Raw genomic sequence first — 15,171 nt, forward strand, 5'->3', positions numbered from 1 at the left:
AATTTATGTAGAATTGGTAACAGTTCTTCTTTAAATGTTTTGTAAAATTCACTTGTAAAACCATCTGGTCCAGGGCTTTTCTTGGTTGGAAGTTTCTGATAAATGTCTAGATTGCATCACAGAACCTAGCATATTATCAGCATTAAAATACTGCATATTTAAATATATGAAGAATTAACAAAAGAGAAGAATAGAATCTCCTTAAGAGGCACCAATACCTGGAGATGCTTTGAGATGCTAAAGTACACATAGCCTAGGGCATAGGCATAAAGCATTCACATACAAAAGTGTAAGGCAATCAGCACAGACTTCTGACAATATAATGATCCAATGTCTGCCTGCACACTGGCAGTGTTTTGTTGTTGTTGGTGTTGTTGCTTATTTTGTTTCTGTTTTGCATGGGAGCAAAAGGAATTGGCAGTGATTCCCTGATATAACAGTGCATAAGTGTCATGTAGAGGCCTTGCAGAGTGGATTGTATTTGGGGGTAGGGGGTGGGGTTTGGGGAGGTGCGGGGAGGCGGGGGAGAGTGTGTACCAATGAGGGAGTTTTGCTTTTCAAGGAAAGGAGCAAATGGGGGGGGGGGGGGAGGGGTTTGTGCGGGGAGAAGGGTGCAACAATGAATGAATGGAATCCCAAAATCTCTGTAGATGTTCATTGAAATGAAAAATAAACAACCTAAATTTAAAAAAAAAAAAGAACAAAAATGTCACTTAGAGGGCTACGGTGAATCTGACCTGAGCCATGGAATTTTCCATCACCTCATATGCATACCAATTCTGGACAACGAATAAGGAAAACAAAAAATAAAAAAAAAAAAACCAAAAAAAAAATACCAATTGCTGAACACTTGAGTTCAGAAGAAGGAAATCTGAACTGAACATTAGGAAACTGGCTACCATTCTAGTTGTGCAGTTAAATAATCTGTGCTCTTTTAGCCCAGTAATACAACTAATTTAGATGCCATTTTCTCCACTCCAAAATGAAGAGTGCAGACACTCTTATGTCAGTTATTTGGAATTATGGCATTTTCACTCTATGTAGTCCTTTCTGATTCTTTAAAAACTATGTATAAATATTATGTGCTAAAATGGAAGAATCTCCAAAACAGATTACATGAAAATGCAAGAAGATGAGCATTTATTATGTGCCAAACTCTTTCCTAAAATCCTAGGACACATATGAATCTTAATGTAGACATGAGAAAGATGATGATCCAGAGAAAGGTTAATATGTGCCTAAGAGGAAACAACCAAATCTGATGCAAAGCGCCTAAATACAAATAATATATTATAACCTGGTTGGTTTGATTTGGTTTTCAAAGAACATTTTATATATACATGTATATTTCGGCATAACCATAAGCACCGCACATTAATATACACAGAAGTAGATACAGAAAACTTAACAATGGTTGTCTCTGCAAAGCAGAACTGAAAGGCTAGTGGGAAAATAACCATTTAAAATTCTTCATGGAATCAAGTTTTGCTTTGTTTTGTTTTGTTTTACAGTGCATCATATTACTTGTTTCTTTTATCAAAGGAAATCATTCCTGGAACTCATGCCTCCTTTGGGTTTCCTCCTCTTCTATCTGCCCTCCAGTCATTTGCTGTTCAATTACACCTGTACAGAAGAGAATGCTCTAGAGAAACCACCTTATAATTTGTGGATCATACAACTTCTAAAACTTCTTAAACGTTTGAATTGCATTAAAAAAAGAAATATCTTACCTTTTAATTTCAAACTATTTTCCAGTGTTATAAAATTTTCATAGAAGATGAAATATATCTGAGAATAGTGGGTCTCAAAAAACGGCTTAAGATCACTGGCATCCACATTATCTGAAAAGCAAAAGTGTCCATTTATGACAATGCACAATTATCAGACTTCACAAACCACCTTTTCAAAATTAAAATGAGGGAAAATTTACAAAAAAATAAGTTTAAAATTAGCATTGTCTTTATAAAGTAAAATAAAAGAGTCATTCCTTTGGTTTACACCACTGTAAGAATCCCTGGTGGAGGCAAAGATACCAACTGTTACCACTTCTATTTAATATTGTTATTGGAAGTATTTGCTTCAGCAATAAGAAAGTTGTTGTTGTTGTTGTTGTGTGCCACTGACTCGCTAATGACTCATAGGGACCCTATGTACAAGAGTCCTAAAACCCACTCTATCCTGTCATAATCTTACTGTCTCTAGCACACCTATGCCCATTATCCCAGTCACTGAATCAATCCATCTCATCGAAGGTCTCCCTCTCCTGCACTGTCCCTCCACTCTCCCAAACATGATGTCCCTTTCCAAGGACTGGTCCCTCCTTATAACACATCTAAAATATGTCAGATGAAGCTTCAAAATCCTTGCATCCAAGGAGCAGCTTGGTTTCACCTTCTCTAAGACAAACTTGTTTGTTCTCCTAGCAGTCCATGGTATATTTAATACTCCTGTCCAGTACTACAGCTTAAAGGCATCAATTCTCTTTTTTATCATTGCTTAATCACTGTCCAGCTGACATATAGCAAGCAACTGTAAAGACTATGGCCTGGCCCAAAACCAAGTTAGTCTCCAGACCGACATTGTTGCTCTTCAGTACTCTGGACAGTCAACTTTCCCAGTGCAATTCGTCTTTTGATTTTCTAGCTTCTGGTACGAAAGAAGGTAATAAAAGGCATCCAGATCGGCAATGAGATGGTTAAACTGTCACTATATGCAGATGATATGATAGTGTTTACAGAAAACTTCAAGGACTCAACCAGAAAACTGTTAGAGCTAGTGGACCAAATTTAGTAGGGTGGCAGGATGGAAGATCAATATCCAAAAATCAGTGGTTTTCCCCTACAATAAAAAAGAGAACTCAGAGAAGGAAACCAAGAAAGCAATACCATTTACAACCACAAACTGAGATATTTGGGAATTTAACTAGAGACACAAAAGACATGTACACTGCTACTGGAGTGAGATGGTATCCCACTGCAGTTTTTGCATCTCTCTTATTACCAGTGATATTGAGCATTTCTTCATATGTCTGTTGGCCATAAAAATGTCTTCCTCTGTGAAAAGTTCTTCGATGTCTTTTGCCCATTTTGTAATTGGGTTATCAGTCTTTTCCTTCTGGAGGTCCAGGAATATTTTGTAAATTTTATTATGAGACTCTTTTCTGAGATGGTAGTATTAGCAAAGTTTACTAGGGTGTTTGTTGTTCTTATGTGCCGTTGAGTCATTTGCGACTCATAGCGACCGTATGTACAACAGCCCTAAACCCTGCTCTATCCTGTGCCAATCGCATTGCCTCTGACACACCCATCCCGATTACCCCAGTCAATCCACCTCATAGAGGGTCTTCCCCTCCTACGCTGTCCCTCTACTCTACCCAGCATGATGTCCCTCTCCAAAGACCTGTCTCTCCTTACAACATGTCCAAAGCATGTCAGACGAAGCCCCAGAATCCTTGCCTCCAAGGAGCAGCCTGGTTTAACCCTCTCTAAGATGAATCTGTTTGTTTTCTTAGCAGTCCATGGTACATTCAATACTCTTCTCCTGCACCACAGCTCAAAGGTGTCAATTCTCCTTCTGTCCTCCCTAGTCATTGTCCAGCTCTCTGATGCATAACAAGTGACTGCAAAGACCATGGCCTGTATCAGGCGCACCTTTGTCTCCAAAGAGATACCGTTGCTCTTGAGTACTTTAGAGAGGTCCCTAACAGCAGACTTTCCCATCGCAATATGTTTTTTTATTTCCTGGCTGCTGGTGCCAAGAGTGTTGACTGTGGAGCCGAGCAAACTGAAGCTGTGAACAATCTCAATCTCTTTGCCATCCATCCTGATGCTGGAGAGAATGTGGAAAAGTGGAAAATCTCATATATTGTTGGTGGGATTGTAAAATGGTACAACCACTGTGGAAGACAGTTTGATGTTTCTTCAAAAAGTTTAACATTGAAACAATGACCTAGCTATTTCACTACACGGAATATACTTCAAGGAAATTAGAATTGAGATACAAACAGATCTATACACCAATGTTCATAGCAGCGTTATTCACCATCACAAGGTCATGGAAACAGCTGTGAGGATGGGTAGTGGTGAAACCGTAGGGTTGCACAATTTGGTGGGTGGAGGGAAGGGGCAAAGGAAATGTGAAGAATGAGGCAGGAACCTGAAACGACAGGGTAATCATGAGCAAGGTCCAATGGTGATTGATTTAATAAAGCATAACGCATGGGAATGATTGTCTGAAACACAATTGTGAATGAAGAATAGTGTGAAACACAAAGTACATAAACTTTATAAGCAAACCTCTCTCTCTCTCTCTCTCTCTCTCTCTCTCTCTCTCTCTCTCTCTCTATATATATATATATATATATATATATATATATATATGAAATATATATTTTAAAATGGTTTATTAAAAAAAAAAAATGAGCGAGAAAGCAAAAATAGCCCCGATGGCACAGGTGGTTAAACCTATCCATAAGTTTTCCTGGAGAAAAGATTTATTGATGTGCTTTTGTAAAGTTTCAAAACGCACTGCCATTGAATTACTCTGACTCACAAAGACCTTGAATCAGCTTTCTGAGACTGTAAATGGCAACAGATGGAGACTTCCCATCTTTGTCCCTCAGAGGTGATGGTGGATTTGAACCACCATCCTGAGTTAGCGGGGAAACTCACAATGGACTATGCCACCAAAGCTCCTAAAGCATCCTGTGGGGCAGTTCCACGGTATCACATGAACCTCATGATGTAACAGTAATACTCCTCCACTTCGGAGAGTTCTGAAAAGGAAAGGAAAATAGCCTGTGAACATGCCCTAGGGCACTCCCCTACACCAGGATCTTCTAAGGAGACTTGGAGACTTTGAGCAGAAAGATTCTGATTTCAGAAGATGAAAGCAGACAGTGCACATCACAAAAGACAAGTCTAAAGGTGGAAGGGAGATAAGCATAGTCAAGAATCATTCTATGGCAAAGGATGAGGAAACAGAACTCATGAGGTGGCAGCTTCTGACACTGACCATGAAGAAGAATGGGTTTGTAGACTTGATACACAGTTTTCCAAGATGGACCAACGTTTTCTATCTTCTATTTCCCAAAGGGAAGGAAAAAAAAAAATCTAAAACAAGGGAACAAAGAAAGAAGCTTAAAAAAGAGTTCTCACTCCACCTACTGGGTGTATTTCTATTGGGGTCCACATATTCCACAGTTTCTTTAACTTTAAGAAGCCTATGATACTCCTGTTTGGACACAATGATAGCTTATTATGTGTTCCTAGAGTTGCAAATAATTGCCCCTGTTGTAGCAGACAGTTTTGCTAAAGCCAGGGACTGGAGACAGTTAAGCAAGTCAGGTAGGTTACTTGGGTAACAACTCCTCTTGAGGTCACAGAGTAGGCACAAGCACTTCTTCCAGGGAGACCAAAACCTCAGAGTTCATCAAAGCTACTGAGCTTTTTCAACATATTTTGTTCATTCTCCTCAACAAAGTTGTTAGTACCATTTAAAAGGTCTTGACTAAGGTTTTAGGCATCCTGGAGGAGGCCTGGTGGCCTAGTGGTAAGAAACCATGCTGTAATACCAAAGGCACGTGGTCTGGATCCACCAACTGCCCTGAGGAATAAGGAAGAGCAATCATCTGTGTGATTTACTGCCTCTGAAAAACCTTTGGAGAGTCAGCTATGGGTCAGTTCCAACTAGGTGGTACACAACAATACTATAAACAAAAAGTCCCGGTGCTGTAATAGGTTAAGTGTTGGGCTACTAACCAAAAGGACAGCAACTTGAACCCATCAGCTGATCTTGAGGAGAATAATGAGGCAGTTTGTTTCCTTTAAGATTTAGAGTCTCAGAAACCCACAGTGAGAGTCACCATGAATCAGAATTCACATGATTTCAATGGGCTTGACTTGTTTCTGTCTAACACATGGGATGTGAAAAGTAAGAATGCAGGAAAATGGGAGATTGTTAAGAAACAAATGTTGTTGTTGTTGTTGTTGTTGTTGTTGTCAGGTGCCATTGAGTCATAAGCTACTCACAGCGATCCTATGAACGAAAGGCCTGAGCACTGTTCATAGAGTTTCCAGAGGCAAGCCATTTCGGAAGTGGATGCCACTCCTGCTTCCAAGCTTGTTTTAATCGGGAAGCTCCAACAAACACTGTCCACCATGAGTAACCATTGTTGCATTTGGCACATTAGTGTCACAGTGTTTAGCATCGCAGTTACCTCTGTACAGCAGCAATGCACAGACCAGTGCTATATCACCTAGAATGTTTGACAAAAAACAATTTGAACCAGGCCCTCAGGCCCTTTGCAACTTTAAGCCACTGACTGCCTTAAACCCTAGGCCAAGCCTCAAGGGCTTCGCTCCTGGGGGAAAGAGCAGTAAGCACTGCACGTCAAACACAAGCCCGCAAAATCACATGGCCCCAAAAACTTGCAATTACTTGCACACACGGACCACCATGCTCAGGCAGCAAGAAATCAGTCACAGAAAGAAATGGAACGCATGAAAATTAACATACTAAGCATTGGTGAAATGAAATACATTGGCATGGGTCATTTTGAATCCGATAATCATACGATCTACTATGCTGGAAATGAAAAGGTAAGGAAAAAATGGGGCGCTTTCATAGCTGAAAAGACTATTTCTAGGATGACAGAATCTATGCCTTCAAGTTGTGGTGCTGGAAAAAAGTCTTGAACATACCATGGACCACCAAAAAACAAATATGTCTGTCTTGAAGAGGGTAAAACCAAGTCTCTCTTGAAAGCTAGAATTTTGAAGCTCCATCTGACACACTTTGGACACATGGCCAGGAAGTGACAAATCTTTGGAGAAGGATATCATACTTCAAAGGGTGGAGGGACAGCACAGGATAGGAAGATCCCAAATTGACACAGTAACTGGGGCAATAAGATTTGGTTTGTCAGAATCAGTGAGACTGGCTGAGAACAGGGAAGGCTTCAGAGCTGCTGTACATAGGGTCACTATGGGTTGCAGGTGACTTAATGGCAGGCACATAACAACAACAAATCATATAATTATCTGATTAAAAATGTCCATGCCAAAACATTTAATTTCACCAATGCCTAATGCAGTCCATTTCTTCTTAATCATTTGATGAGGGTGGGTGGGTAAAAGAAATAGGAAAGATCCGGTGTGAAAAATATGAACTTTGTAAATAAGCCAGTATAAAATACTCCCCCCCCCCCCAAATGAATGGCACTGCTTATATTCTGGAAAAGGAGAAAGCATCTGTGTTTTCCACTGGAGGAGGATTGAGATTCAGAAGTTTCATTTTGGTCTTTCTGGGTATTAGGGCCTCAGTATCTTCATAGTTTAATATTAAATGTCATCAGGAGTAATGTCCTGGGACTAAGAGTCCCTGTTAAGAGTCTGGCCAGCCTAGCAAATAATTTATTTCCATGAATGTCCTAGAAGCCAAACTTCGCAGGAAACCGCAACTGACAGGAGGAAATCCAGGAGCGCATCAGGGGTTTGGTCCTAGTTTTGAACTAATCCAGTCTCCACATCTTGCTGTCAATCATAAGGAGCTTCTGGCACCTGGCCAGTATTCTGAGTCCTCTCCGCAAGCTGACGGAAGGTCTCCCACCGCCATGGCAGTGGGCTTCCTTTAGGCAGGGTTCTTTAAGAGCCTGGTTTTTTCACACAACCTCACTGTCCATGGCTCATGCCAGAAATAAAGAGAGATGCTCAAAGTCACGCACAAACACATGCATGCACACACACACACACACACACACACAGAGGAATTATTGGCCACCGCATTACTTTCCCTGTCGGGAAACAGGATGTGCTATTTTGTTGGTCCAGACATTCAAAAAATAGGAAGAGCTGCAGCTTTCTGCCAGCAGAGGCCCTCACTCAGGGTGAAGTGTGAGCAGAACTTAGAAGAAATGAGGGGAGAGGTGGCAGGGCATTCAGCAAGGGCAGCACCTGGGGCCATGAAAAGAGCCAAGCAGAATTTCACCTCTTAGGGGAATCTCCTCACATTGACATAAGAGTCTTTTAAAAAGAGGGGAAAAAAGGAAAACCAAAGACACAACCACAAGCAAAAAATAAAACCTCTCAGGTTGCATAACTGAGGTATTGATAGCTCTGGATCTCGTCAGTGTCTGTGAAGGGAGCTGGGTTCCAGCTGCTGCCTACTTGTTCTTGGCCAGAAGTGCGTCTATCTCCTCCTCAGACTTGAGCAAGTGCCACTGCACGATGGGCCTTCCAGAGGTTGGCCAGCATGTCGGACCAGTGCCGCAGCTCCGTGCCTGTGGCCTTGCTGTCCACGAAGATCTTAACAATGGCTTCGTTCTAGTCCAGCTTGTCACCCAACACGGTGACCGCCACCTGGACTTTCTGAATCTGCTCGAAAGGGATCTCAAAACTGAAGGACTCATTAAAGTATGGGTTGAGGGTCTTCTTCTTCACCATCGTCGTCGTCATCGTCTTCTTGAACCTCTTGCCATTCTGCATCAGGTGATCTTCACGTAGGGATCTGAAAGTCCTCCAACGTCCATCTTCTTCAGGTTCTTGGCCTCCAGGATAGACAGTGAGCTTTCCCACCAAGGGCAAAGGGAGGTGCAGATGTCTCCCAGCTTCTCTGGCCTTCTTTCCGCCTTACAGGTCTCTCCACTCCTCCATGGGCTGGCCCAGGTATACCGTGTTCATAGGGACCTTCACCTCGCTAATGATGTCATGTTTGGAGAAGCGGTCAAAGTCCTAGATGTCCATCCCCAGGGTTTTGCCCTCCAGCTCCTGGTACAGCACCTTGAAGGTGAAGCTTTCACTGAAGGCAGGGTTCAGTGTCTTCTGATGGACTTTGGTCTCCTATTTCTTCTTCTTGTCTGGAAGGAGGAAGACTTTGATGTAAGGGTCGGAAGAGCCTCCCATGTCCAGGGCGGGCAGCTCAACAGCCTGAAGAACACCCACAGTGAGATGGTTAGCCTGGAAATTGCAGTCCACAGATAACTGCAACTTGCCCGGGTTCTCTGGCTCCTTCTCCTCCTCCCCTTCACCTTCTCCCTCCCTGAGGCTTCCTTCGGCATCATCATCATCCTGACCCCCTTTCATGTCCTTCATCTTCATGGCGTTCTTCATGCCTTTGCCCTTCTCCTTCTTGTTCTTCTTGCAGCAGCACTTCTTGCAGATACAGAAGCAACAGGTGAGGATCAGGAGGCCAGCAACCACAGCAATGGTGATCAAGGCCCAGGGTGGCAAAGAGATCTTGTTGATCTCATTGAAGAACTTCTCTTTCAGCTTGGCAAACATGTCCTCTTTACTCTCCCCAGTACCCTTGCTCTCAGTGGTGCTGTCTCCAGGCCCAAAGAGAATGGGCATTGTCCCTGTGGAGGTGGCAAGAGCCATGATGGGCTCCTGGTTCCTCTTGAAGATGTTCCTCATGGTGGCAGGGTGGAGATCATCCAGGTCAGCAAGTTTTTAGAGTTTGTAAATCGCTCAGGAGGCGTCTGGCCATCTTCTCTTGAGGACCAGCTGGTGGCTTCGAACCACGTGGCTTTGGGATTACAGCACAGTTTCTTACCACTAGTCTACCAGAGGGCTCTACCCTGGGACCCTAGTACCTACATGACTTTGTTTCCCTCCTTTGAGGAAGAAAAGACCTCTACTAAGACAGGAAAGGGCCAGGCATTTACAGTGCTGCCAAGACAGGAGGGCACAGGGAGAGCTGTGTGAGCCCCCTCCGTCCCTCAAACACCTTAGAGTTCCTTGTGGCTCACCTGTCATCCCCAACACTCACTATGGGGTCCAGGCTCTTGCTGGGTCTGGTGTTGAGCCAGGCCCATCTTTAACCTCCTCAGCCCTGCCCTCCAATAATTATTTTTTTTAAAAAAAAAGCTAAACTAAAATTGGAAGAAACATGGACTCTCTGTAGAGAGGGGAAACTACATTATATTCTGAAAACATACAGGCTGTCATCAGAGTAAATACAAATATTTTTGTGAATATAAAACTAAAATACAGCTAAAAACTAAGTAAGTAGAATGCAGCAGAATGAGAGATAGATGATAAATCAATACAAAGTCTACCTTCAATATAAATAAATAATTGACACCAAAAAAAATTTAAAAAGACATCTGGAAGACAACCACCTGACCAACTGACTGGGAAAGATCCATATTTATTCCCTTTCCAAGAAAAGGTGACCCAACAGAGTGTGGAAATTATCAAATATAATTAATACCATATACAAGCAAGATTCTACTGAAAAATATCCTAAAATGACAGAAACTGCACATTTACAGAGAACTGCCGGACGTGCAGGCTGGGTTTAGCAGAAGTGGTGGCACTAGGGACATACAGTCAATGTTAGATGGATCTCAGCTGAAAGCAGAGAGTACCAGAGGAATATATATATACCTGTGTTTCATTGACTATGCTTGACTGTATGGATTACAACAAACAGTGACTGACTCTGAGAAGAATGGGAATCCCAGAACACTTGATTGTGCTTATGCAAAACCTATATTTGGACCCGGAGACAGTCATCAAAACTGAGCAAGGAATCACTGGCATGGTTCAAAATCAGGAAAGGTGTAAGCCAGAGATGCATCCTATCTTCATACCTTTTCAATCTGTACGTGGAACAGATCATCTGGTAGGCTAGGCTTTATGAGGAGGAATGTAGCATCAGGAATGCAGAAAGACTCATCAACAACCTGTGTCATGCAAATGACACAATCTTGCTTACTGAAACCAAGAGAATCTGAAGCATTTGCAGCAGAAAGTCAAAGGCTACAGCCTTCAATTTGAATTGAAGCTCAACATCAAGAAAACAAAGATTCTTACCACTGGGTCAATAGGCAGCATCATGATAAATGGTAAAAAAGACTGAGATTATTAACAGTTTCAGTTTGTTTGGCTCCACAATCAACACTCTTGGTACCAGCAACCAGGAAATCAAAAGATGAACTGCATTGCAAAAATCTGCTGTCAGGGACCTCTCCAGAGTATTGAAGAGCAATTATATCAGTCTAGAGACTAAGGCCTGATTTGGGCCATGGTCTAAATGATTACTTGCTATGCATCAAACAGCTGCACAATGACTAAGGATGACAGGAGAAGAATCGATGTTTTTGAGTTGTGGTGCTGGAGAAAAGTACTGAATATACACAGTCTGCTAACAGAACAAACAGGTCCGTACTGAAAAGGGTGAAACCAGGCTGCTCCTTAGAAGTAAGGATTTTGAAGCTCAGTCTGACATACTTTGGGCATGTTGCAAGAAGGGATCAGTCCTTGAAGAGGGTTATCACTCTTGAAAGGGTGGAAGGACGCACAAGAAAGACCCTGGATGAAACAGATTGATTCAGTTACTGGGAAAACAGGGGTAGACGTGTCAGAAAGGATGAAATTCGCTCACTACAGAGCAGGGTTCAGAGCTGTTGTACATAGGGTCGCTATAAGTCAGGGTTAACTTGATGGCACATAACAATAATAATATTATCAATGAGCTCTGGTGGCCTAGTGGAAGCTGTGCTGCATTTCCAAGGCCAGATGGCTTAAGACCACCAGCTGCTCCATAGAAGAAGGATGGGCAACCTCTTCCCATGTAATTAACTGTCTCTTAAAACCCACTGGCAGGTCAGCAATGAGTCTGTTCCCTACTCTATGGCACACAACAACAACAATATTATTAATAAGATGTTAAAATTACTCTGCACCATTAATGAATTCTGCTATAAAAGTAGCAGAAATTCTTGTAAATTTAAAAAGTTGTTTAACTAATAAGGGTCTTCTATGTGAAAAATCTTCAGTAGTTTTAAAATAATGTACATAAAGATGTCTTGAAAATTCAGAAGTGCTGCCACTTCACATCATATTTATTTACTACATCAAAATGAAACTGACCATCAAATCAAAACCAAACAAACTCTGACTCACTGTGACCCCATATTCCCAAGGGGAACTATCCCACAGGGTTCCCAAGCTGTGAATCTCCCCAGAAGCAGATTGCCACGTTTTTCTTCTGGGGAGTGGTGGGTGGATTCACAATGCTGACTTCTGGTTGGCACCTGAGCACTATAAACACTGAACCACAAGGGCTTCTAAAATCAAATATCAAAACCAAACTCACTGTCATCTAGTCAAATATGATTTATAACAACCCTGCAAAGTTCACCATAGCTTTCCCCAAAAGTTTCTGAGACTAGAATTTCCACAGGAGCAGATTGCCTCATCTTTCGACCACACAGCAGCTGGTATTCAAATCATTGATCTTTGAGTTAGCAGCCAAATGCCCTACCCATAGTGCTACCAGAGCTCCAAGATCTTAAAAATGAGCACAGAACAGTGGAAAGTCCTAGTAACTACCTCATTTACCTGTGTGGAAGCAAAGAATAATGAAAAAGGTATCACCAACATACTTTTGAGTATGTTCATTAGGGAAAAAAACCCTAACATGCCTTTTACAGAATTTACTAGTTCTGAGGAAGAGTTCCAAACCTGTATTAAACTTAGAGCTACACCAAATACTGTCCACCATGGGTAACCGTTATGTCATTTGACTATTTAGCATCACAGCAACCCCACATTACTTCAGTACAGCATATTGACAGAAGAGTGCTATACCATTTAGAAGAATGTTGCTCCAAAATATAACAACTGACTATTAAATACAAAGGTCCTCCCTGAGGTCTTGTTAACTCTAACCATGAGGCTTACATTAGAAAAAAAAAAAAGAAAAAAGAAAATACACAATTAATATAGTATGGTTTTGTCGTTATGTGCCGTTAACATAGTTAACGAGTTAACAAGTTTAAGACAGGTTTGGAAGCACGAGTGGCATCCACTTCCTAAACAACATGCCTCTGGAAACTCTATGAACTTTGAGAAATGACAATAGTTATAGAAAGGCTTCAGGCCTTTTGTTCATAGGGTCCCTGTGAGTCATGCTCAACTGGACAGCAATCAACAAAAACAGCAAGAAGAGTTTAAGGAATGGGAGAAGGATAGGCAATATCCTCCTGTGCCATTAACTGCCTCTAAAAACTTACCAAAGGGTCAGCTATGGGTTGGTTCTGACTCAATGGTACACAATAACAATATGGAAGAGTTTTGTTCACTTCATTTTAAATTATCAAATATACACCACTAGGACATTCCCTATGGCTGACATACATTTCACCTAGCTTGCCCCACAGCTGAAACATTTCACATCACCTTGAGACCAAATCAGGGTCTCTGCTAGATGTTCCCTTTAACCCTCTTCTTCCCTATCATAGAATATAGCATACTTAACATAATTCTCATTAAACAATCTGTCTTTTCTTAGATAAACTCTTGCCTTTATAGAACCAACAGTCATTTATCATTATGTTATCTATTTACAAAATTTTCCTGAATTAATTGAATATAAAAACTGGTCATTAAAATGAAAGCAGAGAAAGAAAAGACAAGAATTTATCAGAAGAAAGTCTGAAACTTGCTCTTGAACAGAGAAGCTAAAATGAAAGGAAAAAACAATCTAGAGAGCTGAGCAGACAATTCCAATGGGAGCTCAAGAAGGCAAACAAAGCAAAGTTTTATCACAAAATATACAAAGACAAGGAGTTAGAAAAACAAAAGCATTTCTCAACCAGAAAAAGCTAAAATTGTAGGTTTCAAGTTGCAATACCAAAGGATCCTAAGTGCAAAGTGTTGAAAAATAGCAACAAAAAGTCACTGTACAGAAAAGAATTTGTTGTCATGAACTATTTCAGGAAGCAGCATGTTATCACGAACCAGTGGAACTGAAGGAAGTAGTGCAATCTACACTGGAAGCATTGGGGGGGAAAAAATAAGGTTCCAATAATTGACCTATCACCTGAAGCTGCAAACAGATGCACTGTCATTAATGAAACTATGCATAAAGATCAATATCCTAGGCATTAATGAGCTGATATGGGTTGATAATGACCATTGTGAGTAGACCATATAGATATTAAACATATTAAAAAGAAATAATGCTGCACTCAAGCTCAAAAAGAGTATTTCAAAATCTAGACTGACAGACTCCAGGAATAAAATCCACCATCAACTCCTCAGGGAAGAGATCGACAATCTCCTTCTATGTGATTTATCATCTCTGAAAACATTCTGGAGGACTAACTATGAGTTTATTCCTACTTGACAGCAATGAGTTTAAGGTAACTTTTTACTTGTTTGTTTTTTACAATTGCCTAATCAAGATGTTGTAACAAAATGATGCCACCCTGGAAGTGCTCATTCCTCTGTGCCAAGAAATTTAGAAGACATGTTGTTTAAAAAAAAAAAAAAGTAAGGGGTGTTGAGTAGAGTACGTACGACTCATAGTGACCATATAAAAAAAAAATAAAATGATCACCTTGGGGCAACAACAGGTGAGCCAGGAAAAAAGGCATAGGAGGGAAAGAAGACCAGATAAAAACTAACAGGAAATGACATGACGGATGAGAATGTACATTTTCCCTAAGAAGGGGCTCTAGGTAATCTCCCCAGTTTCAGAGAGGCCAATAAGGAACAGGTGAAAAAGACTGTAAAGTTACAAGCTTTAGTGTCTGACACTAACATTAGTACTTTGTCTTCTCTGCAATCACAAAACACAGAGAAGCAATTCAAATTAATTGCAAGGAAATAAACCAGTTGAGCCTTCACAGTTAGGAATCATTCCTGAAGGTTGTTTTGCTCTAAAATCTTTAATTTCTCTTTTTACTTCACCCATCAACCAAAACCCAGTCATTTGTCTCTACTATATCTCCAAGATAATCTATATTCCACAACAAAAATCACTCTTTCCTCTCCCTCTGCATATTATGATGATAAAATTATATCTCTTTATTAAGCTGGATACAACAGCAGAGGCTGAGGGTAAATGTTCATGTCTTGAAGTGTAAGAATTCTGGACAAGTTCTTTAAACTGTTCATGCCATTTCCCTGCCTGAAAAATTAAGCTGGCAATGGTCTGTATGTCACATGACAGCCAGGGTAATGAAAACAGCAGTTGTAAAGTGTTTGTAAAAGTGTCCATCAACACCATTTGACCCAGCAATTCCACTACTGGGAATATACCCTAAAGAGACCATAAACAACATCCAAACAGATATATGCACACCCATGTTTATCACAGCTTTGTTCACAATAGCAAGGAGTTGGAAACAACCTAAGTGCCCATCAACAAATGAATGGATAG

At 41.0% G+C, this 15,171-nt stretch overlaps 1 protein-coding gene and 1 pseudogene across 1 annotated transcript in view; both read right to left on the reverse strand.

Moving 5' to 3' along the window:
• Positions 1-15,171, reverse strand: part of RALGAPA2 (Ral GTPase activating protein, alpha subunit 2 (catalytic)) — a 757,941-nt gene that overhangs the window by 702,770 nt on the left and 40,000 nt on the right. The window contains exon 2 of the mRNA XM_006895663.1: positions 1,731-1,841. Coding sequence (XP_006895725.1) covers positions 1,731-1,841 — 111 coding nt within the window. The remainder of the gene's footprint in view (positions 1-1,730; positions 1,842-15,171) is intronic.
• LOC102849808 lies at positions 8,162-9,410 on the reverse strand (annotated as a pseudogene).

Source organism: Elephantulus edwardii, unplaced genomic scaffold (assembly GCF_000299155.1).
Source record: "Elephantulus edwardii isolate Elephantulus edwardi_28Jun2011 unplaced genomic scaffold, EleEdw1.0 scaffold00172, whole genome shotgun sequence".
NCBI classification, from domain to species: Eukaryota; Metazoa; Chordata; class Mammalia; order Macroscelidea; family Macroscelididae; genus Elephantulus; species Elephantulus edwardii.